This window comes from Polyodon spathula, chromosome 6, assembly GCF_017654505.1.
Source record: "Polyodon spathula isolate WHYD16114869_AA chromosome 6, ASM1765450v1, whole genome shotgun sequence".
NCBI lineage: Eukaryota > Metazoa > Chordata > Actinopteri > Acipenseriformes > Polyodontidae > Polyodon > Polyodon spathula.
In genome coordinates, this window is record NC_054539.1 from 18,928,213 (window position 1) to 18,953,337 (window position 25,125).

Below are 25,125 nucleotides of genomic sequence, written 5' to 3' on the forward strand. Positions count from 1 at the left end.
GACTGCTTTAATCCATTGCAATACGCTAAGGAGAGGGGTTGGTCTTTGTAGTCATTATCAATCACTACTACTTTTAACATGATGAGGCACCACGGGTATTATATAAACCTTGCCTGACACCCCAGCAGCCAAGGTCAGAAATGGAGAAATGGAGTTTGTAATGTGGGGTCAGTAACAGTCCCATCAAAGGGTCTGCATTTCAAAGCTCTCATGAGGCCACAGCTGATTCCTAATGCCATGTAACCATGTAACTACTTTTTTGCAACTGCTTTTCTATTCAAGGGAATCTGCCTCCCACTGTGTTCTTTTAATTTTGACAAAAGTCACTGCCCTAAAGCTGAAAAGGGCTGAAGTTTATTGAAAATCATATAGAGTAATTTTCTAAATACTGTTAAAATCTAACACACAGAAAAGGTTCAGTGAAAACTATTCTCTAGCAACCAGTTCTCCTAATGTACTAGAATGACGTTGCATCTGTCTGAGGTATGTGGTGTAGACCAGCACCAACTGGTTTTGGTAACCCAATCTGGTGGCATTAGGTTTCCTGATGTACCTCAAACTTCTTCAGCTCCTCCTTGGCTACAGTGTACAGCACTCCAGCGGAGTTGGGGATGGCAGCTGTTCTCTCTGACATTTTCAGCCAGTCTTCAAAGCGAGAAAAGTCATCCAAGAACTTCTGCCAAAGCCTCCACGTCTCTTCAATCCTAATTTAAAAAAAAAAAAATAACAAAACAAAATGAAATCTCAAAGCAATGCATTTGGAATTGCATCACTGTTTTTTTTAAGGCAACCCACCACTGCCCCCTGCAGGAAATGCTTTAGGTGACTGGCCCAGTTATTGTAATGCATTATCTGCTATGTGCCCAAAGCATAACAGCACTGAGCAACTGCTGATGTTTGTTAAACTTGATCCCAGCTGTTAGTCTGAACTGCGGCAGCATCTGCAAATACAGAGATTCAATGGGTCTACAGCAAACAAGAGTCCTGTTGTAACATAAACTAAACTGAGGACTTCCACTAAACCATTCACTTCTTGATCAAATAAGTTAGTAACTTAGTAAATTACTTGAAGGTTAATCAGAGACTACCCTTGCCACTGAACAAAAACTTTGCAAAACACCAAAAACTCATGTTTTCAATGCGTCTGCCATCAGCAAGTCTCACCATGTAGCGTCTGTAGCTGAACTGGTTTCCCTATTGTTTTCCAAGCTGTGCAATTTTCTTAAATTTAAATTTTAACTCTGATTTCTATAACCTGCAGGGTTCTGATCTGGTGTACACAGTTGGTATTTGTCTCAGCCTTCATGAATTTGTGCAATGGTATGTTTGGACAATTCTGTTTAGAGAGGGATAACTTAAAGCACTTTGATTTACTTGAGTCTTCTCTCCATGGACATGGCGCAGATGTTTCTCCACCTCCTGTCTAGGCTGCGGGTAGCTTGCTGGATGGAGTCACACTCAGTGTCGGTGGCACAGGCGTCACAGTCATGCAGGAGAACCTCACACAGGTTCAGCACTGAGGCCACACCAGTGCTGTGCTTCTCTATATCTCTCTGGAGATCCTGAAGAAAAGAAAAATAATCTCATTCACTGGTCTATATCAGCGCCTCAGCATCTGAATTTTATATGAACTATTCTTGTTGTGTGTTATGCAAATATCGATATTTAACTTAGAATAACTTGAGTATCAAAATACCTAATGCAAAAAATAAATAGTTTCAGTGCTTTTTAATAAAAAAGTTACAGAAAGAGACTATGCAACTCTTTCTGCTTTTCTCATGTGGTACTGTTTTTTGTTTCTGTGTTTTTTTTTTTCATTATACATTAGCAAAGAAGGAAACTAACATGTTATGTAAGACATTGTAACAAGAGAAATACTTTTCACAATCTTAACTGATGTGCTGGATGTTCATTATATGAGGTAATGACTCAGGTACAAGTAGAGATGTAAAACGAGGTCCTATTGTAAGTGACTCTGCAGCAGCAGTTGTTGATGCATAGTTCAACCCTGGGTCTCTGTAAGTTGCTTTGGATAAAAATGTCTACTAAATTACTAATTAATGATGAATTAAGTAGGTACACTGTTATAAAATAAAGACAAATTGACAGAAGTTACCATCTTTAGGGCCGTCTGTATTTCAATGTAATTTTATTTTACATTGTGGAATAATACATGCAACACGTTGTCAAGTGTAATGGTCAGGATGTAGGTTCTGGACTGTATTAGATTTGTATCTGTTTGTTTTGTGAGTTTCTTACCTGCTGTTCTTTGAGTTTCCTCTGTATCTCGTTAGCATCGCTCGTCTCATAGACAATGGGTTTGGAAAGCTCTGTTTCAATGTGAGCCAGCCACGATTTCAGATTGCTCATATTCTTATCCAGCTGCTGTACAGCAACCAGGGTCTCCCTCAGCTTCTTCACCCTGCAATGAGGGTAAGAAGGGGAGATGTTTATATGCTAGCGTACGACCTTCACAGTAGCATGACAAGAACTCAATAATAACTACCCGTAATTTAGCAAGGATAGTTTAGAAAAGCAATGTGGATTTAACCAGTGTACATGCAATTTATAAAGCCCAGTATAGATGCAATGACAATGTCACATAACATTTTTTGTAAATGTAATGTAGGTGTGAGCAGCTATACAAACTGATCAAGTTGTTGTTGTAAAATGTTTTTATTGGCTATAAATGGGCACTGTTCATGGCAATATGACCACATTCATTTCCTGCAGAAGCATTAAGAAACCACTGACATTTTCTCATTCAACAGACCCTAAAGTAGTCCAACCTGCCATAATATGATGTGTTTTTGTCAACAGCTGCCCATATTAATTATGGTTGCATAAGAAAAAACAAGCAGCTAATAGTATTAACACTTATAATATGCAGTAAAAATCAAGTACAAACCATACAAACCATAGATAGCAATTGGCATGTATTATATCAATTCAGAACAAAAAGGGGGTACTCTTGTAAACAAGTCTGATAACTCAATGAACAAACATACTTTAAATACTGTGCCTGAAATCATGGTTTAAAAACAGCAGCACACTGAATCTTAAAAAAAATCCGACAAGTGTCATTCGAATTGTCTTATCTTATGTCACTGTGATTAGAATAACTGTAATCTGCTCTGTAGTTCATTTTATTTAATCCCTATCGGATGTACAGTATTCCATGAAGTCACTACTATTGTACAACAGTAGCAACAAAAAACAGATGAAGAGAAGTACTGTTTAAGGCTAAGTGCATATGGTATCAATTATACAATCAATAGCCAGGAGCAATGGTTAAAGCCTGTCATGATATCTGTTACTGGCTGAACTTGATCTCAAGCTTTCTGTACTGAGAGCACCAAGTGAAGGACACTTCAAAATATAAAAGAGTTGCACTTAAAATACTGCTTACTAATTAAACTGCAATTTATTCATGTTTTTAAATTTTTAGTATTTCCCAAGTTATAGCTGTTTAATTGTTTAAAACCCCCATCACAGACTAAAAACGTTTGGTTCCCTTTACCTGTTTTTTTAGTTAATCACACTATATATATATATATATATATATATATATATATATATATATATATATATATATATATATATATATATATGTGTGTGTGTGTGTGTGTGTGTGTGTGTGTGTGTGTGTGTGTGTGTGTGTGTTAGCATAGCCTATTGAGAGCTAATAAATGGGGCTTTTGAATACCAGTACAGACACATTCACCAAGACCTCCCTCCCATCCATGAACAGTATCCCTGTGAATGGGATTTTGTTTTTTTAATGACTGGATGACAAGCTTCTGATCAGCAAATGATCAGAAAATAAATGTACATGACAATGTTTGCAAATTATTTTTTATCTACAGAATGTACAGTTTCAGGAATGTAAGCACACGCACAGTACAGTGTCTCTTGGACTTCTAATTAATTCAAACGTGCAAGTACTGCTTGATGTGTGCTAATTTAGAAAGTCTGCTGCAAGGCACATAGTGCTTATGTTACTGTCAAAGGCTAAAAAGAATGGAAACAAGTAAGCCATTGTTCTCATACTATATCCACAACATCAAACAAGCAGACTGTCCTTACTTTCACTGACATCGTTGCTCTGGTTAACATGTTACTTTAAATTAAACCATGCTATTCATTATTTTTTGGTGTTGTTTTTTTGAGTCAGTCCCGTAAATACATTTCAACACAAAACAGCACAACACTAACTGCTATATCTACTCTATGGCTGCATGTTCTTAAGTAAAAGAAAAACAAGATGTTCCAACAGTAGGGCAGTTTACTCTTTTTGCAACAACATAATAGATACTGCATCCACTTTAAAATGAACCCGTGAGGCATGCCATAATGTACTGCATCCCACTAGCAATAGAAAACACAGCCTTAGTGTAGGCTGACTCAAAACACCCACTGTCAATAAAAAAAAGAAAGAGGGTATAAAAAGCATAGCCTGCCTGGACACATCGCAGTCGCAGTCTGGAAGATCTGAGTCTGCATCACGGCAACCTGCCATTGTTTCTGTTCTTAAATGCACCACCATGGAGCTCAGCTTAAGAGAACTGAAATCTCTGCAAACTTTTGGACCCGCAGGCAGTTGAGCGAATTATTTCCACAAGGCAAGGCAGTCAGGGACAACTTCCACACTGACTTGTCAACTGCACTCTAAACAAATGTTATTGGAGACAGCCTGCGAGTGACAAGTGTTCATGTTTCTAAATAAAACTTACATTCATCAGCATGTGCTGGCGAGCTGGCCTTCCTGGAATGTCAGAGTGAAAAGTGGGCGGAGAGATAAAGCTCCCAATAAAAGGAGTAAGATATATGTTCCAAAAACAAAAAGATGGCAAACAAAATGTCTAGGGACTCCTGAATAACTACTACGAAGTATAAAATGCTGTCCTTTCTGAATTTTATCTCAGCAAAATTCCTGTCCTCTGGCTGTAGGAATGCCTTCAGTTTCTTAATCTGGAAAGGGAGGGCAGTGATAGTAAACGCAACAGCCAAGAGTGCAGCTGTCTTAGTTAGCTCACTTTCCACTCACAGCAACAGGAGAAAAACAGTGCTGTAATAGCAGGCCTCATTGATTATTAGCACTGTGGTGTTGACAAAGTGCTCCCTCTGTCAGGGAAAAAGCAAGGTTTACACAAAGTTCTTTTAATGATAAAGTTGTCTATGCTACTATATATTTTTAATGGGAAGTCTGAATAATTCCAAAATATTAAAAATTTAAAAGTCATAATATAAAAAGACAAATAAAACATTTTGACAACACTTTTTGGTCAGTAAAATTTAAAAATAAAATAAAAAAAGGTAAAATCCCAAGCACGTACAGTATGAGTTGCACATGCCAGGCCACTGAAAGGATGCAGTACTGTACATGGGATTAACACATTCATATACAGTAGAACCTGCCATATGCAATTTAATTGGTTCCGTGGGTCCATCGGTTATGAGAGAATATCATATCTCAGAGGGAGTTGGTGTACTTCATTGTAGTTCCTTTATTAACGTTTGGACACTCTAAATTAACAAATTCAGGTACAGCAGTGTGTCTAAAACACCAAAGTACAGTACGACTCATATACTACAAAAAGATAAATCAGTAAAAATGACTGCAATCAAAAACAAAGGCACTGTAAGCACTAGGCCATTTACAAAACAGCAATCCAAAAACAGTTCTTACATTACTTTCTCACTCCACGCCAAGGTAATCCAATAGTTTATTTACTTATTCTTTCACAGAAAGTGAGTATGTTAAAAAAAAAATGAAAAAAACACAAACTACTTTTAAAGGTTGATCAGCTTTTTAATTAAGTACAGTAATTCTATGAATCCCTCACTTTTTTGTTTTTACGTGAAATTGCATTCCTAAACTCTTTTCAACTGCCTCTGGGTCTGCAGCAATACCCCTCTCATCTTTTTAGTGCTTGGTTTTTATATGGAACTGAATCTATTCTTGTCCTGCTAAGAGCTGAATTTACTGTTTTAGACACACAATAAAATGTGCATTGATCAATCTGTTCTGTTCAGAGGTCTATTGGTTAATAGAGAGTATCATATCTTACAGGGTCGTCTATGATAGGTTCTACTGTTAAGCCATCCAATAAAATCTCCAGTGCCTTGGGAATCGCATGTTTAATTCCTGTCTTCACCTATTTTGCCACCTGAAGTCCTCCAAAAACAAACAGGAGAAAGTGGGAGGTATTTTCTGCCAGTGGCATGCCAGTATGGCCATGCTCTGCAGCTGAAATAATAATGACGAGAATATGTCAGGTGTCTAAATCCTAATTATATTGGTTTGATGGGTTTCCTCTGAATGGGTAGGTCAGACAGGGGGAACACTGCTAAACCAGTTTCAGCTGGAGGTGCCTGCAGCTGCTCCAGTCCTTCCTCTACCAGGAGGTTGCCTTACCAAGCTGCTTTGTGTCATAGACAAATATTTCAGCTAGAGCCTTCATCAGTGTAAATTTTGTATAGAATTTAGGATCTGTCAGTGAATTAAAAAAATCCCAAATTGGTAATGCACTGAGGAATCCTATGATGTGGCAAGGTATTAAAGATACTTTGTATTGTACTACACCTCAACAACCCAGGATTGCAGCACTGTTTCCTTTATGTAAGGAACCTACCTAAGCAATAACTACAGTGTTTACTGAGCTAATACAATTCATTAAAAGTCCATTATGTGTGGGCTGTAATTATAGCTATTACAAGACATGCGCTTTGGTCTTTCTTTGTTTATAAAGTTTTTTATCACTAATTATTTTAAGGAATAAAACAACCAAGAACACCCAAATATCACTCTGGAGCTTTGGTTGAGCCCATAGAGGAGAGAGGTCTCTACTCTCTTTCCATAGATTATGATAATATTTGCACTCTCCCTACAACCTCCTGCCCTGATTAATGTGCTTAGCGGCCGAACCAGAATCCAAAAATGTATGTTTTAGAGACAAGCTGGCATACATTGGTTATATTCCTAGAGAGCCTGCATTCTCACCTGGCTCCAATGAGGTCCAGAAGATGCTGCCAGCGGTCATTGACCTTGCTGAGTTTGTACTCAATCTCAGCTGCTTTGCTCTCATGGCTGGCCGTAGCAAGCCTCTCACCCATCTGCTGCAGCTGGATCTTGTTTTCCTGGGCCACAGAGATCTCCTCTTGATAGTCCTGCAGGACAAGCAAGAAATGCTTAGGGGCAAAGCTTGTTATTAAGTTCCATTTTTTTTTACAGGCAGGACACTCTAAATAAATATACTGTACAGAAATAAAAAAATATATATATTATATCTGTATTGTTCATAACCACTTAAAGATACTTTTATTTTCAGTTAAATCTGTTAAATGGCTCCAGTAGTTTTGGAGTTCTGCCCTTTTTGGTAACGTCATCAAATCCACCCTCTTCTAAACATTTGATGTTGTGTTTATAAACGGGAGCAGAGAAAACAATTGCTTTTTTTCAGATTTTGTAAAATACAAATACAAAACACAAAAATCTTTCTTTTAAATGTAATAGCGGGAGATTCAAATGCAGTGAAATTATGAAAACAGACATCTCATGCTATCACAGAACTTGTCAAAATTGGTTAATATGACTAAATCCATTATACTAAACTTAAGGGATATATACTTGCAGCGTAAATCCTAAAGCAATGCAGTGGGAAATGACAGGGAAAGGAGTGTGACAGGGCACGCTTTGGTTACCTTCCTGAGTTTTTCGATCATCTCCTCAATGCTGATGTCTCCATTTTGAGAAACCTTGCTCTCCATCTGAGTCAGCCACTCGCACAGTTCCTTGTTCTTCTCATTGAACACCCCCCACTCGTTCAGCTTCTCACTCACTTGTTGCCTGCGTAAGGAGAGCTGGAGCAGACAAAGCACACAAGACAGGATCAGATACAGTCAGCTCCATGCACCAGTACTCACAACTCAGTACAAAATGTACAGTTCCACATAAACACATTACCCATGGGTAATTTCACTCCACCCAGTGTGTTGACGCATGTCAAGTACTTTGTGAATCCAAATGTATTAAATGATTGCTACTTTTACGTCTGCGAGTACATTTACCTTAGTATTTCATGTTCAATAAAAATGCATGCATGACTCACTACTATGTTTAGTGTGTATATATATATATAATATTGAACTTATTTATACAGTACTAAAGGCCAGTTTAAATTGTTTTTATTTATATACTTTTTAATAAAAACAAGAATAAAACACAACATGGATCAACACAACCCCCAAGATTTGGAAGTGCATGTTAGAGTTAGCACATTACCTAATCACAGCTGGCAGCATGTTCCAGAAGCTGAACCATTTTATTAAACTTAACAGCTGCTGTTTGTATAAGAATGTATTCTACTGAGTATAGATAATGTTAGTTCAGCATTAAGATTTATGGTAGTGACTAGGATGAAAAAGCATAACAAATGCAGAGATGACAAGCAAACAGTGGCACAACATATAAATGAAAATCATGATCATTTATGTTTGTTTTGTTCCCCTATAAATATGAAGCCTGTAACAGGGCCAGGAGCCCTGTTCAGAAGAATGGGACAGTGTAAAGCCCTGCTCCTATAAAGTATATTTGTTTTATTATTATTATTATTATTATTATTATTATTATTATTATTATTATTATTATTATTATTTATTATGCACATGACAGTGAAAGCGATGCTTTTTGTTATTATTTTATTAAATATGACAGTGAAGAACCATGGGTGTTTTTGTTTGTTAGTGTGGATGGGAAGCCCCATCCACAATTAAAAAACCTTGTGCAGAAGGTGGCCATCTCCCTATTAAATAATTGTTTAATTTACTGTGAATTGGGAGATGGTCACCTGCATAAAAGCCTGCTGCTTCAGTGGAGCGAACCAGAGCAAATAAGGGGGAAACCGAAAGTGAAACTAAAGGAATAGGGCCAGTGACAGCAATTCACCCAGCCTGACCTATTCATTTTGTGTTTGTGTTTTTTTAGTTAAAACTTTTATTTTGCTCTGTGGGCAGTGTGTTTTTGTTTGTGAGCAGTATGTTTTTGTTTCAACCTTTTATTTTATTTATGGTTTGAAAATAAACGGCACCACAGCGCCTTCGCACCGCAGTATTTTTCCTTTGTTTTTGTTCCTGCTTCTGGCCCGACGTCACCACTCTGCCATCCCTGTCACACGTGGTGTCCAGAAGTGGGATCCCTAGTGCTGCCTGGACTCAGGCCGGAACGGGTACTGCAGGTTTTTGTTTTTTTGACTTATTGTGTGTGAAGAGAGGATGTTGTACCTAGGGATGCTTGTACCTGCTCTGATCCTTTCACAGTAACAAAGTATCTGCAGGCTTCCTGTGGTTTACCGGAGTCACTCACATCATGTATAACCAAAATAGTGTTGCTCTTACAAGCTTACATTTATTTGCATAAAGATTTATTTTCCACCACTATTTATATCTTACAGTTGATCAGTTTGTTTATAACTGGTTAAATTACCAAACCCGTTAATTTTTCAGAATATTGTAGGTTTTATATACATAAGACCAGAAAAAGCTATACAAATCTTTAAAAATATATAAACTTTAAAATTCTATAGACTGCACCATTCTATAGAAAACTGCAAAGTTCTGTTGACTAGAATTTTCATATTGTTACAGAATATACTGAAGACATGTCTTGTGGTTTATACAAATGCCAACAGATTTTTTTCTAATGGTTTGCAAAGCTTATGCCAACTGCTGGGTGCTATGGACATTTGAGTTCAAATTTTGTAAATATCTCTGGTTCAAATGCTTTTTTGTGTTTGGGTTGCTTTAGCATAAGTTTTTGCAAGTATTTGCAGGTAAGACATACCCAACCTCAAGTCAAAACACATGGGGGATGGAATACAGCCATTTTGGATTTAATTAATACATTTTGTCTAGGCTAGTGAGTTTACCTTGCCATTTTACATTGTGCTGCTGGCTGAAATTGCGCTAGAAAACATCTTTCAATGGCATGCTTCGCAAGCCCTGATGTTACCTGATGGCAGAGCTCCTCCCACTGTCTGTGCAGCAGCTCAATGCGCTCCTGTAGCACTGACAGGTCATCAGCACTGATATTGCTTGACAGGGACTCCTTCAGCAGGGAGAGGTGAGCGAGGTCCTCCGTCCAGCCGTCATAGGTGTTCTCTAACTCCTACATACACAAAACAAGAAACAAACAACAGCAAGTTATAAATATGCTAAACATACTTCCATCTGGTATTTTTACTGCTGCCTTTTTTAAAACAACTCTGTCAAGTGTAAAATACAATTTGGCAAAGTCTGCAGGTGGTAAATTGTTTCTTGTATATGTTAACTTGCTATTAAAATAAAAATACATATAATCATACATGCAATTGAAATACCAGACCTAAAATAAGTACTTTTACTTTTCTAACATATCTAAAGTAGCTAATTTTACGGTTTTCCAAATTTTCCCCTTGCAGTATAAAAACAATCCTATATGACTCGATTACTCACTATACATATACTAGCATATAAATAAATACAGCCTCAACTTCATTTTTTGACCCAGCATGCTGTGTTAAACACAATTATTTTATTATACTTGACAGTCACAAACTGAGAACAAGCACAACATGATTATGCAACATTGCCTAAGGCTACCTCTGTAAAATGTTTTTTTTTTTTTTTTATACTGCTGAGGAATGGGAAAAAGCTTGGTGACTCAGTGGACTGGCAAAGATACAAGAAGCATTATATCCATCTTGTTTGGTTTTCTAGCCATTGGCATTACATCTACTGGACTCAATCTAGGTCACTAGACACTGAAACACAATTTTTCAGACACATAGGCAAAAATATTCTTTCTTATAAGCATACCCTGGGGGACTTTGTACTGTGAGTGCCTAGACAACACCAAAACTACTCTCATAAGTGTCATGCTTAATCACTATTTACACAAACTCATTGTGTTACAGATAATAAACGCTGAAATTCTTTGGAAAATAATAGCATGACTACTATATTTAACAACCCAGTGCCACTATGTTTAAGTTATTAGAACAAAAAATAACAATATCTTGAGGGCTTTAAGGGGACATGTTTTTAACCATAAAATCTGCTGTTAATTCATTAGAAAAAAAATAAATAAAGAAAGAAAGAAAACTGCAATGAATGACACTTAGCTTTACCTTGCAGCGGATCTGTTCAGTGTGCAGCTCATCGTGGTGGTCTGGCAGGGGCTGGGAAAGCTTCCTCTTGAAGGCTCTCAGCTTCTCCTGCGAGTCTCCGATCCCATTCTCACATCTCTCCCAGTCCTAACAACACAGCAAACAGCCACTGTTAGCATGACTTCCACCGCATCCCAGCTTAAAATGTGCACTTTCAGTCCCAACACTAGAAGCAAAGGCTTACCTCAATATTTCTCACTGAGTCCACCCAGATTCTGTATCTAGTATTCATGAGGCAGTGCGGCAGCAAGATATATATCTAAAGCTGTCTTGCTGCTGCTTCAAAAGGTTGCTCGGAGAGAATATGTAGGACTCAGCAATAAATACTTTAGCAGGAAGCCAGCAGCACAATACACAGCTCTTCAGAGTTTGCTTTCAGGGCACATTACTTGTAACAAGCAAATGAAGAAGCCAAAACATATTATCACTGTACCATATAGCCAAGTGATAGCTTTAAATGTAAAGGCATAAAGGAGTATTAGTACTTATTAAACTGTATTCTTTAGAAGCTGCTTGGAATAGTTAAAAAAAGATTCATCAAGTTCAACCCTACTGACCTACTACTGTATGTTATCCACCATGTATGATATACATCAATTGTCTGGTTTAGGACCTCACTTCAATGGAAATCTGCCTATTGTCCTTCATGTTATTTTTTTTGTTTTTTACCTGTACTTAAAGTACACAAAAGTGCTATATCTTGAAACTGAATGACACATTATGTGTAAAAATGGCTTTATAAGGAGTGGTAACATACACTCACATATTTAGCATATATTCCAAAAGGGATTAGCATATAAAGACAGAAATTAGCATTCAGCCTGATGCCTGATACTACAAGAAGTTGGCACTGAATGCTGCACAGCGCTGACACAAGCTCAATGAAATGAGCAGCACAGGGTTCATAGGCCACCGCTCCTAAATCTTTGTGGGAAAGAAAACTATTCACCATGGAAACTCAGCATGCAGGTATGGGAATAGTCAGAAAAGTACTTCAATGAGGCTTGTGTGTGAGGGGTATGGCTTTGGTACCACGGTAAAGGTAGATAGTTATTCTGCAGTTAACCAAACTGCTATAATGGGGGGGTGGGGGTAGGGGTACATTGATAATAACCAGGCAGGTACAGACTGTTTGGATGTGAATGCAGGAGAAAAGGATTTACACTGGTTAATAATCCAGGTGTTAGTAATCCAGCCCTTTTTGGTTTATAATGTGTGCTCTAATTAAAGCCACATCTCCAAAAGCATCACCTACAGTTGTGCCAGGGGAATTAACAATGAATGTCTGGTCTCTGATTATTTAGTAGATCAAGTCCTTTTGACTCTAAGAGCCTATCAATGCTAATTTGACACTTTTTCATGTGGACTGCAAATTTATCTCTTCAATCATAATCACATATATATATATATATATATATATATATATATATATATATATATATATATATATATATATATAAACAAAAAGACCTGCAAAATAACATGTGATGGAAAAGATCCACAGTATGTAATATAAAAAGTTTACAATGTGCACAACACCACACTGGGTTACCTTAAAAACAGCCTCCATAATAACACTGAAATAGTGGCTGACTTTATTTTTTTATTGAAGACGTCACATAAAATAATGTTACAAAAAAAATGGGTTTAGTTTTTAAAAATGACTTTTAAAAAGACTTTGGTAAAAACATTTTTCAGGGTTTAGATAACCTACCCTGAGTAAGGCTGCCAGCTCTCTCTTGTGCTCGTCCAGGTGGATGTGGGCTGCTTTCCAGCGCTCCTGGATCTCAGTGAGCTCGGCCTGCAGCGCTGCCTCCGCTTCACTGTCTGCTGACACCAGCAGCAGCTTCCCAGCCTCCACCGTCAGGACGTAGCTGCCCTGCTGCCGCTGGAGGACCTTCTCTTTCAGCTACAAAACACCACAACGTTAGGACCCTGTCAGTTTCTGGAAATGCAGGTAGGTTTTACATTTTTATCAAATAGGAATAAACAAAAGAAAAAAAAGTAATAATTATAGCTTAATGCTCCTCCACTATTAATATCTGTATTTGTACAAGTCCATCTTAAACTTTATATCATCCACACTGATTAATATTAATTTATGGGTATATTATTTGCTATTGTTGCTTCTGCTTAGCAGGGGACCATATTAGCATTGGGTTCTGCATATAAACTTATTACTAATTTATTATAGATTTTTCTGGAGTCAGGTGAACATAAAATATTAAATATATGACTATGTAAGAAATTAAAACTTTTAAAACTGTAATGCACAAATATAAGCAAATGAAAAAAAAAGAGACATACAGTATGTGTATGTGCATATATTACAATAATATATAGTAGGTTGAACAGTTAGCTCTAAAACCTATGCAACACTGATATGCTTTCCCATGTCACATCCACACAGGTTATAAATGAAACATAAAGTGCAAGAAGGTTAAACAGAAGCCAGCAATGGGGTACTGCCGTTTACCTGAACCTCGTCCAGCATTGCCCTGGCCTGCTGCAGTGGTACTGGCACTCCGTCCCGCTCACCCCCTCCCTGATGTGACACCTCAACCAGCCACTTGCGCAGCTTCTCTGCCATCTCCCTGTAGCGCTGCCACTGGCGGATCAGGCTGTCGATGATCCCCCTCCTCTGCTGTGCCCGGCGGATCACACCTTGCCACTGGTTACTCAGCAGGGCCAGCTTCAGGTTAAACTCGTCCCTGAACAAAACAGACAAAACGAAAGCTCTCATCTATCAAGACATCTGTATATCATTTAAAACATTCGGGGCTATTTATTCAAGTGTTCCCCTTTTGAGTTAGTAAACATCTTTTCACACCTAATGGAACTAAAACAGTACCACAAATGTGGCAGTTCATCAGTCAATTTATAATGACTCAAAATCTCCCCTTAGTGACTGCTTGGTTGTTTTTGGCACATATCATGGTTTTTATGTGGTTATATAATGCACTTGCTATGATTTGACTATGCTTTATAACACTTTATATGATTTTCTGATAGTATAAGAAGTATTTTACCTGTCATCCACTTGCCCCTGTTCCAGGAGGTGCTGTCCGTCAGTGATGATAGAGTGCAGGATCTGTTGCCGACTAAACATCTCGGCCTGGAACAACTGCAGGAATAGAATATAGATAAGAGAACAGTAGAATATTTTCTTTATGCTGTGCTCCAGTGCCACCTGGGGACTGGATCTGTTAAATATAGAAATTGTGCAAATGAGGTTAACTCCCAGCTGTTCTATTCTCAACCAATTTATTTTATGTTTAATAGGTTAATTGTTAACACTGTTTATTAGGAAAATTGGGAAGTGAATAGGAAGCTTGGTTAGGCACTAGCTGTCTTCTCATATAGCTCACTAGCTGGGCCCCTAGTGGCTCACTCTGTAAAGGCAGTAGGGCGTGAGTTGACATTCGAGCCTGGGGACCTACAGCCTGTGAGTTGTGGAAGGAAAGTTGGCAGGGTTTATGTGTTGCATTGGCATGGGACTGCATTTTCCACAGGGATGAAAGGGCTTAGACATGTTGGGTTCGCTAATCTCCTCTTCACCTCATGTGCTCTCTGCTGCTCCAGCAGGCTCTGGTAGTTGCCCGAAATCTCCACTGCAAGTTTCTCTTCCGTCTGCACCAGGAACTCCATCCACGTCTCACACTTCTCCAGGAATGTCTGGTGCTGTAGCAGGAATGCTTGGAGCTTGCTGTGGGCAGGGAGAGGTATAGCTTTAAAGACATGTGACAAGAAGCAGAAAAAAACTAAACCTTTCTCTCGTCATGTTCTGGGAATCTTTCATCTTTCCAGTTAATAACCCTAACAGAAGGACACTCAGGAATGTTTCCTTCTGGGCTTCCTTACCTGAATCGCTCAGTGGTCTGGGAAGAGATCGCAGACCAGTTCCTGTTGAGGGTTTGCATGCCTTTGATCTCCTTGTCGTTCAGAGGTAACCTGTATCCAAGTTCGTTCAAATGCTCCAGGTCAGGGGCCATGCTGCTAAACATCAGCATCTGCCTCTGAAAGAAATCCAATTTAACAATAATATTTGTACATATCTTTGTATACTGTTTTCTTTTAGCTGTAAGGAGCACGGCCATACTATGTTACTGACACAAGGTTTTACAGTACCCAGTGGCAGATGCCTCCATGGGGCAAATGCAAACGGCCAGGTTTTTAAACGTTTATACCTTCAGTTCCTCCATCCTGTTCTGAATGATGGAGAGATCAGATGAGCGGTTGGGGTCCTGCCCTTTCAGAACATCCTCTGCCTCCACAATCCACCCCTCCAGGTATTCCAGCTGCCTGCTGAAGGTCTCATAGTCCTGAACTCCAGCCTGCCCAACACACAGAAGCACAGATTAGTTCACTTTAGATAGATATAAACATATCTACAGTAACCTTTTTAAACTGACTTGATTTACATAGAGATATTTTACTAGATATAGTGAACACCGGACACATCAATAAAAGAATATTCCCAATCTTTATTTTAGTAGAATGGTAGGTATTTACCAGTGCATCTGTACAGCACAATACAAATAAGGAACATATTTTACTGCAATACACCATTTACTGTAAAACACCCTGATACTACACAATTCTACCGTGAATGTTTTGCTATACCGCCTTGTCTAGAGTTCACGCTCTTCTCTTCGGGGGTAGAGCTCATACCTGTAGTATTCCCTGCTGTCTGGTGAGAGCCTGCTCCAGCACTTTCAGGCGCTGGCTCATGGAGATGCGGTCTGACTGAATGGCTGCCACTGCTGAGGAGTCGACCTGCTGGTGGAGCTGCTCCCCAAGCTCATGAAGCACAAACAGGGAGTCCTGCACTGCCTTCTGGGCCCTCAGCAAGTCCTGCAGCCAATCACATTGCAGCACAGGGTAAAACACTGCACCACATCATCATCATCATCACCATTATCATTATTATTATTATTATTATTATTATTATTATTATTATTATTATTATTATTATTATTATTATTATTATTAGTCATTTATTTAATGTTTAAATAGTTTACCCATTTTTATCTACCGTGAAAAGCACTGGTTCAATTGAAAGAAGTGGATATCTTATATTAAAATGTTATGCAAAAAATAACACTGGGGCAGGAAAGATTACCCATTAAATGGCAACTGAGGTATCTGAGTATTGAAAGAATTCTGGAGGGAGTCAGAGAAAGAGACATTGCAAGGTTGTCCTTATTTACTTTTTAATTTATTTAATTTTTAACAAAATTAGAGAGAATCGTTCTTGATAATACTATCTTAAACATGGGCTCCAGAAAGGCTGCACACTATCTCCACATTATCACACTTATTCCATATGGTCCATGTACTGCAGCCATGCGGAGAGAAGAAGGGTCTCTTCACAAAAAGCAAATAAATTATGAATCCCTTTTTCTAAAAAGTAATTTTTAACCTTATTCTACGAAAATTTATACGATTTATATAAGCAAAAAGTATATATCTAGCATTACTGGAAACTCACACTGCAGTCCTGAATCCAGGCGGAGACCTCGTTGTCTGCGATGTCCTTGCTGGTGGCTGTTTTCAGCAGCTCGTTTGTGTGTTCCTCTTGACGCAGCACCGCAGAGGAGCACTGGCTGTAATACTCCTTGTATCTCTGCCAGAGATGAAGCAGGGCCTTGCTAGAGTGAAGTTGCTCCACTATCTCCTCAAGCAGACAGTTCCATCTAAGGAAAAACAACCACAGGCATGAGCAGCTGCCAAAAAAACAAATGGCCTTACACTTTATAATTTCTTATTATTCATGTCGTTTGTGTGTATGAATGATTGTAAATTGTAAATCATTGACTTTTAAACTGGGCCATTAAAATATTCACTGTGTAAAATTTACATTAGAATAACTGCATGCAGCACCTCAGAAGGATAGTAAATTCAATGAAAATGTTATATTTATTTGCACCTCTTTCAAATTTAAATATAAGTTACCAGTAAAGAGCCTTACATAGGAGCACACACCCATGAAGTTTAAATGGGTATTACATTATATCTCCAGGACATTCCTTGGCATTAAAACTACAAGCAAGTCATTTTGCCAATACCTATTACAGTTTGTTTCTTTTTCATTTGATCTTTTTCAGCTATTCAGAGGTTTATTTTAAACAAATACCCAACTGATGCCTTGCTCCTAGCTTCTGAATTGCTAGACATGCTTGTTTGTACTTGACTAGAAAACAGTTGTGACAGCTTTGTGCTCACCTCATGTTCACATCCTTCAATGCACTGTTGAGAGTGTCTGAAACAGACGGGTGACAGTCCTTCAGCAGCTGGTGGGTCACTGCGCCAAACTTCCTTAGGCTGCTTTCCTGCTTTTCCAGTTCATCCTGAAGATTCTGCAGTATCCGAGACAACAGACACATCGTTTTTCAATATCAGATCAGATAAATGTCAGTCCATCTACATGATATGTTAGGACTCGATGAACCCATATGAAACAGAACTGCCTTTGAAATGCATTGAAATTAATTACAATATGGTATTTTAGTACTACCATTTACATACAATGTTTATCGGAATTGTAGTCACAGTTTTAGTGCCGTTAAACTACTGTTGCAATGAATGTTCATTTCCAAGGTGCTATTATACAGATTAGCATCACCCTATAGAATTAACTAATAGTGTTACTTTAACATTGAATTACATACCAGTGTAGTTTTCCATACACTTAACAGAAAAATGACAAACATGGAAAAATATGACATTACAAAATCTAACATGAAATCCTGTACTACTATTATGGCTTCCGGTAGACTTTTGCGATATCATTTTTTTGTTTCTTTCATTACATAATGTTAAATAAATAGATAAGTCTATAATACTAGATTTATAGATAATAGATAATAGATAATAGATATATCTATATATATATATATATATAATATATATAATATATATATATATATATATATATATAGATGTCAGTCTTGATATAATCAGTTGACAAAGAAAGCCTCCAGTATTTCCCAATACGTTTTGCAAGTTGGTGTTTTATTATTGATGAAGCTGTATTTGGTGGATGTTGCCATGCTTGTACCTGAAGGTTGTCCACCTGCACTTTGACTGCCTCTAGAGAGCCAGTCAGCAGGCGGAAGCGAGACAGGGAGTACCTCCCTTCCATCAGGTACCCATTGATCTCCTCTGAGGCCTTCTTGTACACGTTCCACTGATCCAGCACTGACTTCAGACTAGTCTTCAGCTGCCCAATCTAAAAATGTTGTTTAAAAGAGATGAACTGTTGGCTTCATGTCAAACTTTCAAGTGTAGATGGAGGTCTGTATTGTAATCAGAAACCAGGACTGAACATGCAGCCTCACATGGTTTTGCTAAAACATTGAATTATTATACCCATTAGAAGCACTAAATAAAATAATTAGTATATCACATTTTTAATCCCAACTGTGTTAAATAAGCAAAATGATACATTTAAAATTGCAAATGTCTAGGATACTACTACTACTACTACTAATAATAATAATAATAATAATACCAGGTGGTCCAGGTTAGCCCAGCTGTGGTTGAGTCCCTGGAGTGTCTCCATGACCACGGCACATGCTTCATCTTTCTTATTCTGTATCAGAGAGCATCCACGCTCCTCCACTTTCTCAATGTCCCTTTCCTTCACATTAATCACGTCCTCCAGTTCCTGTCAGAAAGGGATAAACCAGCAGTAAGTACCTATCGAACTACCTAGGGTCACTTTGCAAATTGAATATTGATGTTATAACATTTGTAATACTGAGATGATAAGACATGTTTGATCAAACAGAAAGTAGTGAATCAGCTTATATAACACAAATCTCACCACTGTGGCATAAATCCACTAATGTGCATATGGTCCTTAGGGTACAGTATGACAATATGCATTTCTAAGTTTCGATCAATCTTTCAAAATGAGCTGATTTTACTATTATAAGTGGCACTGCAGATGTAGTAGGAATGCAGAGTCCCATACCTGGCAATCTTTCAAGGCATTCTGAACAGAAGCCCGATCTTCAATCCTATATTGCTTCTTCAGCCTTTCTTGCTGGGCACTAAACCAGGTCTTTAAGCTCTGCACACTGCTCTCGTAATCCAGCCAAGAGCCTAGTAAGCCATCTAGCAGCTGGATCTGATCAGTTCCAAGAGGACAAAAGGGACAGATATGCATTAGCGAGAATAAACAACATGAAACAGTGTTAAAGATCTATTCTCTTGCCCAAGTTTATTACTTTTAACGTGTATATAAACAGAAGGAAGGTGAAACCTTTTATTGCACTAGCTAAACAATAATTAATCACAAGCTTTTAAGATCTCATAAGTTTCTTCTTCAGGTGAAAGTAGAAACTAGAGTTTAACGTTTACATTCAAAGGTGGCATCAGAACTTTAACAATAATAACCCGTTTCTCCAGGTATGTTCTAGATTAAAACTCAACTAGTGTCCCGGTTGTGAATACATGCTTTAGACTACCTTCTCAGTTATGAGGCTCTGTAAGATCTGCCATCGCCTGTTCATTGCGCCAAGCCTTTCTGCAAAATCTGTCTTATCACTGCGCTTGCTTTCCACATCCTGGCTGCTGATCTGAAGGACTGACTGGTTCACAAAATCCACAGTCAGCTGTTTACAGTTCACATCAATCTTAAAACCCTAGAAAAGAGAATGCTATTTAATATACAGTTATGGAACAAACAATCAAATTCACTGTGATGTCCTATGCCGACTTCATTTAAAGAAGCCAGTGGTTTCCACAGACAGTCAATGCACTATTTTTTTTGTCATACAGATCACAAGAGAATTTTCTATATGCAGGTACCTTATATTTTTGCAGGTATTCTTGTATGCCCTGTGATCCAACTACACCTTTGATCCTCTCTTCATCTTCTTCAATGATATTTTCCATCAGTGTGATCCAACTCATCAGTTCTGTGATAGCGTGGCGAGAAGGCAGCTTCTCCATTTGGAGCTGCCAAAACAATTAAAATAGAACACCATTTAAACAATAGGGCACAGACTGTACACCTTTGCCTGTGCTCTTCGATTACACTAGGACACTTAATGGATTCCCACTCTAGTTGTGAATGGCTACCTAATATAAATGGTATTGTTATTGATACAAATGGATGGTATTGTTTTGAACTGGGTCACAAACTAGTTTATCTAAAGTATTCTGTCTTATGAGTAGCAAGACTAAGGACAGGCTTTTGCTTATTTGGTTGAATGCACTATATATGCATGAATCTATTACAGTGCAATCACATTCTACCCATATTGGTGAAATGCATCAAACAGCCTTACAGCATTTGTGATTGGAGGTGTTAGTACAGAGTATGGCTCAGTGTCTGTAGTGTATATCTGTACCTGGTGTAGTTTCTCCTGCACCACCGGGATGCGTGTGAGCAGTTCAACCCACTGATTGTCAGTCTGAGCCAGTCCTGAGCGCAGCCCTGCCGTGTCCACCTTCTTCAGATGCAGCAGCTGGTTCCCTATGCTCACCACGGAAGACTTCAGAGAGGACTTGGCATCCACTTCTTTAGAGAATTCCTGCAAGAGAAAGAATGGGACATGACTAAAGTACCACTAGAAAATATAATAAAACAATGAAAGTGAACGACATACATACATAGATACACGTCATGGCTGTAAAAACGGACAGCCTCCATATACCCTCAGAATAACTCAAAAACTCTCATGCTGCATGAAAAGCATCATAGTCATGTAATGCTTAATTGCTAGTGAGCCACAAATCAATCTTGGATAACTTCAATAACACAACATGCCAAATTATAATCTCTAATAATAGCAGTCTCATAGGTTGAGCACTGCACCAATTGCTCCCTCTAAACACAAGGGGGTGATATGTTGATGCGAACCAACCCTGGCACGACACTCTGAGCTCTGATTTAATGAGCTGGGTTAAATAAGACCCAATTGTACGCACTACGTTGAAACCCACTCACCAGGAATGCATTGAGATGGTCACTGACGGTCTCCAGCTCTTGTAGAACAGTCACTGACTGTGTGGACCAGAACTCCAGGCGATCAAGTGCAGTTTGGAGCCACTGACCCAGCTCAGCAGATTCATTTTGGTACCTGTGCAGCACAGACAACAAACTTGAACCCATAGATATCTAAAAAAATATCATGGCAGGGACACAGAAATATTTTGCGTTATGTTCTTCCTTCAAATATAATTACACAGCTGGTAAGGACCACCTCCTAGCAGGGTTTATCTCTGTTGGACATCAGCAGTATATAAACAATCAAACAATATGCTGTAACAGTCTGGGTAAAAGTATGTAAGTACAGTGAGGACTGGGATGCAGAATATTCAGATAGTCTATCACTGGAATTTATAAAAAAAAAAATAAAAAGACTGAAATAATTTTAACAAACAGTAGTGCAGTTACTGTAATTTTCCACACAGCATCAGCAATTGCTTACTAAAATAATATGGACTCAGACCTTGTCCAGTGTTCCAGTATGGTGTCCAGCCTTTGGAGCTCCTTGTTGACTCTGGTGGTGGTGTTGAGCCAGTGCTCTCCCAGTTGAGTGAGCTGGTTTTCCAGATCTGAACAGCAGACAGATATCAGGAGCCTCTTCCCGTCATCCAGCACCTGGTACAGCTGGTGCTGGCGTTCTGTCAAGCTCGCCTTCAGTCGCTGTTAACAGAACCAATAATAGGGTTCATCAATAACACCACAGTAGGTTAGGTTATATGCACAAAGCAATTTTAAAACGCCTTAATGCAAACTAATTACAAAAATGTATTGGGATTTTTGCCCCCAACTTTATCAACAGTGATTGAAAGTGTCTTTCATGCAGTAGTTATGCTGGTTATGTAACTATTTTGGAGAGCTGGGTACAACAGCAACATCAGTGACATGAACAGCCAGTTAGCCAGGAGGTTTTGATTAGGGCTCAGTGAAAACCTAACACAAGGTATTTTCTGGTTGGGTATACTGGATGGATCTCTTCAGGTCATGGCTAGGATTCACTGGTTAATCGACACAGACATACCTGATAAAGTGCAATTCTTTCTGTGAGCCTTTCCTCAGTCTCTTCCACCAGCCCCACACTGGGGATGCTGCTCTCTACTGCCTCCAGTTGTCTGTACAGGGATTGATAGTCTTCTTCCAGATTGGTCCATGTCTACAAAACAAGCAGCAAAGGGTTATTTTGAAACTGCATGATTAAGTTTCCTGGTTGTTAGGCTTACTTAGTTGACACTCCTCTTAACAACAGCTTGAAAGTATTTATTTATAAGGCATATAGATAACCTACCTATCTACCTTTTCTTAGCCACCATTTCAATACTGTAGTTATTGTGACCAGTTACTGAGTTTCAGTTTCATATGCTTCATTTATTAATTTTTTTTTAATCTTATTTATTTTTTATTACACAGGTGCTGTACCATACATTTTTTGTTCGTTCTTGTTGGATTCAAGGTCTAGTAACACAGTTAACCATGGAAACACTTACCTCGAGAATGTACTCCAGCTCCACACCTCTTTTGTGGGCCTGCTTCAGCACTGTTGCTGCCTGTGCCATTATCTCATCGTGAGACTGACACTCTCTTGGTAATGCAAAACTGCAGATTTTTCGGAAGAATGTTTCGGTCAGGATCATGTGGGATTCCAACCCCTGGAAAAATTCCTAAGGAAAATCACAAGTGAAGAAATGTTATATTTACCTATATGTTTGTGTAAGTATGGTAAGTGTAGCATATCTACAGTACATGAAACCCATTAAATGTTACATAAATACATCTAAAAACACAAAGTACTATCCGTTTCTTTTTTTTTTTTTTTTTTTTTTACATACTGTCTGCACACCAAGTCATCTACAGTTAGCTTCCCTTTATTTTGTCTAGCCATTGTTTTGGCTAATGTCTTCATTGGTGTAGGACAAAGGGCCTGGATTTAATGTATTTGCATTGTTTTTTACTGTTTGTATTTAATCTACTATGCCCTGCATTTCATTGTATTTAATATATTATGCATTGCTCCTCACTATCTTGTAAAGAGCTTTGTGATGGTGGTCCACTATGAAAGGCTATATATACTGAGCATCAAAATAAACTTATCACTTATATGGGAGCATCAAAAGACGTATCACTTATATTTCGATAAAATTCACTAGATGTGATTGAAAAATGACACTCTGTTTTAGAGCAGGTTCAATGACTTTTTATCATGCTGATTAACAATTAATATCACGAAGATGCTGCAAAATGATCTGTCGATCTTGGACAGGTGCTGTGACTCTTGGTCTCCCAGTTCGTGGCCTGTCATTGACAGCATGTTTCTGGTTATACCGTCTTGCCAGGTTTGAAATTGAAGGCTGTGAGCAACCAAGACGGCGAGCCACAGTACGCTGCCCTAGTCCAGCCTCCAACATGCTGATTGCACGAAGGTGCTGCTCTCGACAGACATGGCATATTGTTTTATTTTCTGTGATTTTCTTTATCGCTTTTATTTAAGCTTGCAATTCAACAGATTAAATCACTCCATATCCAGTGTCCAATCAGCTGTCTCACTAATTAGGTGATTAAGTGCATATGCTTCAGTCATAGTCAAAGATGAATGATTGAGTGATTAAAAAGAAACCAAAAAAACATTTTGTCAATGTCCATGATTTATATACCTTTTTTTCTGAAAATAAATTTGTTATAATAGTGATAAGTTTCTTTTGATGCTCATTTTAAAATAAAGATTAATTGATTGATTGACTGTATCAAGGTCTTTACACCATAATGAATTTTGCACCATTTGTAAATGAAAACTAAAACTGTCACCGTTACAAAACTGGTAAAGACGCCTTAGTGATACAATTGAACCTCCTTAAAGATTAAGAAGCAGGGTTCTGAAAAGCATAGCGTTTTACATCCCCATGTGTTGCTACAACTATTTAAATAACATACCTGCAACTTTTCTGTTTGTTGTTAACATCCTGAGTTTTTACACTTATACATTTAAACTCTCTCTCTCAAAGGTATTTTCAAGATGTCTGCATAGAGCACGGGTTTGAGATCAGATATGTCTCCTCTCTCTGATCACTGCCAGTATTCCTGAAGAGACACGCCCCAAAGAAGCTTCAGGATTAAGGGTAGGAAAAAAAAATTGCCTCTTGTCAGTGATCAGAGAGAGGACACACCTCTGATCTCAAACCCAAGTCTACTAAGCAGCCATCTTGAAAATAACTTTGAGAGAGAGTTTAAATTTCTAAGTGTAAAATCTTGTCAGGATTTTGACAACGAAAAGAAAAATTGCAGGTACGTAATTTAAACATTTGTAGTAACATATGAGGACATATTACGCTATATGTTTCAGAATCTCGCTACTTGCTCTTTAAATGAACCTTCTCAGCTGATTGTTATAGTTTTGCAATACTGTTCCATACATGCCAACAGTCCGTATATTGTCGGAACAGTCCCCACTTCCTAGCAAATGTCCGCATCCCGATACATGGGAAGAAAGTCCCAATATTTACCCATAGAAAAAAAAAATCATTTATTTTGCACAATACATTTAGTGAAAACCACATGCTGTGCTCTTCGTGCGGCTGACACATCTGCTGATCACTAACTTATACAAAGGTAAGAAAGCTTCATTATGTCTATTTTTACTGTCGTGTCAAGTTGTGAGGGATATGTCTATTATATAACAAATGATTTTTGCGTATGACTCCTCCTATGTGTATGATGCGTATGCCCCCCCCCCCCCCCCCCCCCCCCCCCCCGGAGACGAGCGTCCCGCTAAACAGTTTCCAAACATTGGCATGCATGCTGCTCGACTTTCCTTTGCAAACTGCAAACTGGAGTACAGATAAATCTGGCCCAAAATGTTTCTTTACTTGACCTCTTTTCTTACATTTCCTCGGCATTTGCAATTGGCTGTTTAACTTTGTGGACGAACTA

General features: G+C 38.3%; 1 protein-coding gene across 18 annotated transcripts in view; it reads right to left on the reverse strand.

Annotated features, from left to right (window-relative positions):
• syne1a (spectrin repeat containing, nuclear envelope 1a) overlaps nucleotides 1–25,125 on the reverse strand; it is a 182,778-nt gene that overhangs the window by 21,195 nt on the left and 136,458 nt on the right. For 17 of the 18 annotated variants that reach the window (XM_041252397.1, XM_041252410.1, XM_041252413.1 and 14 more), the window contains 26 exons: nucleotides 22,689–22,862; nucleotides 22,226–22,357; nucleotides 21,671–21,867; nucleotides 21,166–21,298; nucleotides 20,567–20,749; nucleotides 20,022–20,171; nucleotides 19,679–19,855; nucleotides 19,183–19,338; nucleotides 18,718–18,873; nucleotides 18,265–18,435; nucleotides 17,430–17,563; nucleotides 16,696–16,900; nucleotides 15,876–16,058; nucleotides 15,392–15,538; nucleotides 15,066–15,220; nucleotides 14,763–14,910; nucleotides 14,234–14,328; nucleotides 13,681–13,915; nucleotides 12,919–13,113; nucleotides 11,166–11,291; nucleotides 10,010–10,165; nucleotides 7,705–7,863; nucleotides 7,004–7,170; nucleotides 2,260–2,422; nucleotides 1,375–1,562; nucleotides 554–704 (listed from right to left, as the gene is read on the reverse strand). In XM_041252397.1, the coding sequence (XP_041108331.1) occupies nucleotides 554–704; nucleotides 1,375–1,562; nucleotides 2,260–2,422; nucleotides 7,004–7,170; nucleotides 7,705–7,863; nucleotides 10,010–10,165; nucleotides 11,166–11,291; nucleotides 12,919–13,113; nucleotides 13,681–13,915; nucleotides 14,234–14,328; nucleotides 14,763–14,910; nucleotides 15,066–15,220; nucleotides 15,392–15,538; nucleotides 15,876–16,058; nucleotides 16,696–16,900; nucleotides 17,430–17,563; nucleotides 18,265–18,435; nucleotides 18,718–18,873; nucleotides 19,183–19,338; nucleotides 19,679–19,855; nucleotides 20,022–20,171; nucleotides 20,567–20,749; nucleotides 21,166–21,298; nucleotides 21,671–21,867; nucleotides 22,226–22,357; nucleotides 22,689–22,862 (4,236 nt within the window). Of the gene's footprint in view, nucleotides 1–553; nucleotides 705–1,374; nucleotides 1,563–2,259; nucleotides 2,423–4,460; nucleotides 4,630–7,003; nucleotides 7,171–7,704; nucleotides 7,864–10,009; nucleotides 10,166–11,165; nucleotides 11,292–12,918; nucleotides 13,114–13,680; nucleotides 13,916–14,233; nucleotides 14,329–14,762; nucleotides 14,911–15,065; nucleotides 15,221–15,391; nucleotides 15,539–15,875; nucleotides 16,059–16,695; nucleotides 16,901–17,429; nucleotides 17,564–18,264; nucleotides 18,436–18,717; nucleotides 18,874–19,182; nucleotides 19,339–19,678; nucleotides 19,856–20,021; nucleotides 20,172–20,566; nucleotides 20,750–21,165; nucleotides 21,299–21,670; nucleotides 21,868–22,225; nucleotides 22,358–22,688; nucleotides 22,863–25,125 lie in introns of those variants that run through there. The other variant, XM_041252409.1, reaches the window with a different exon arrangement.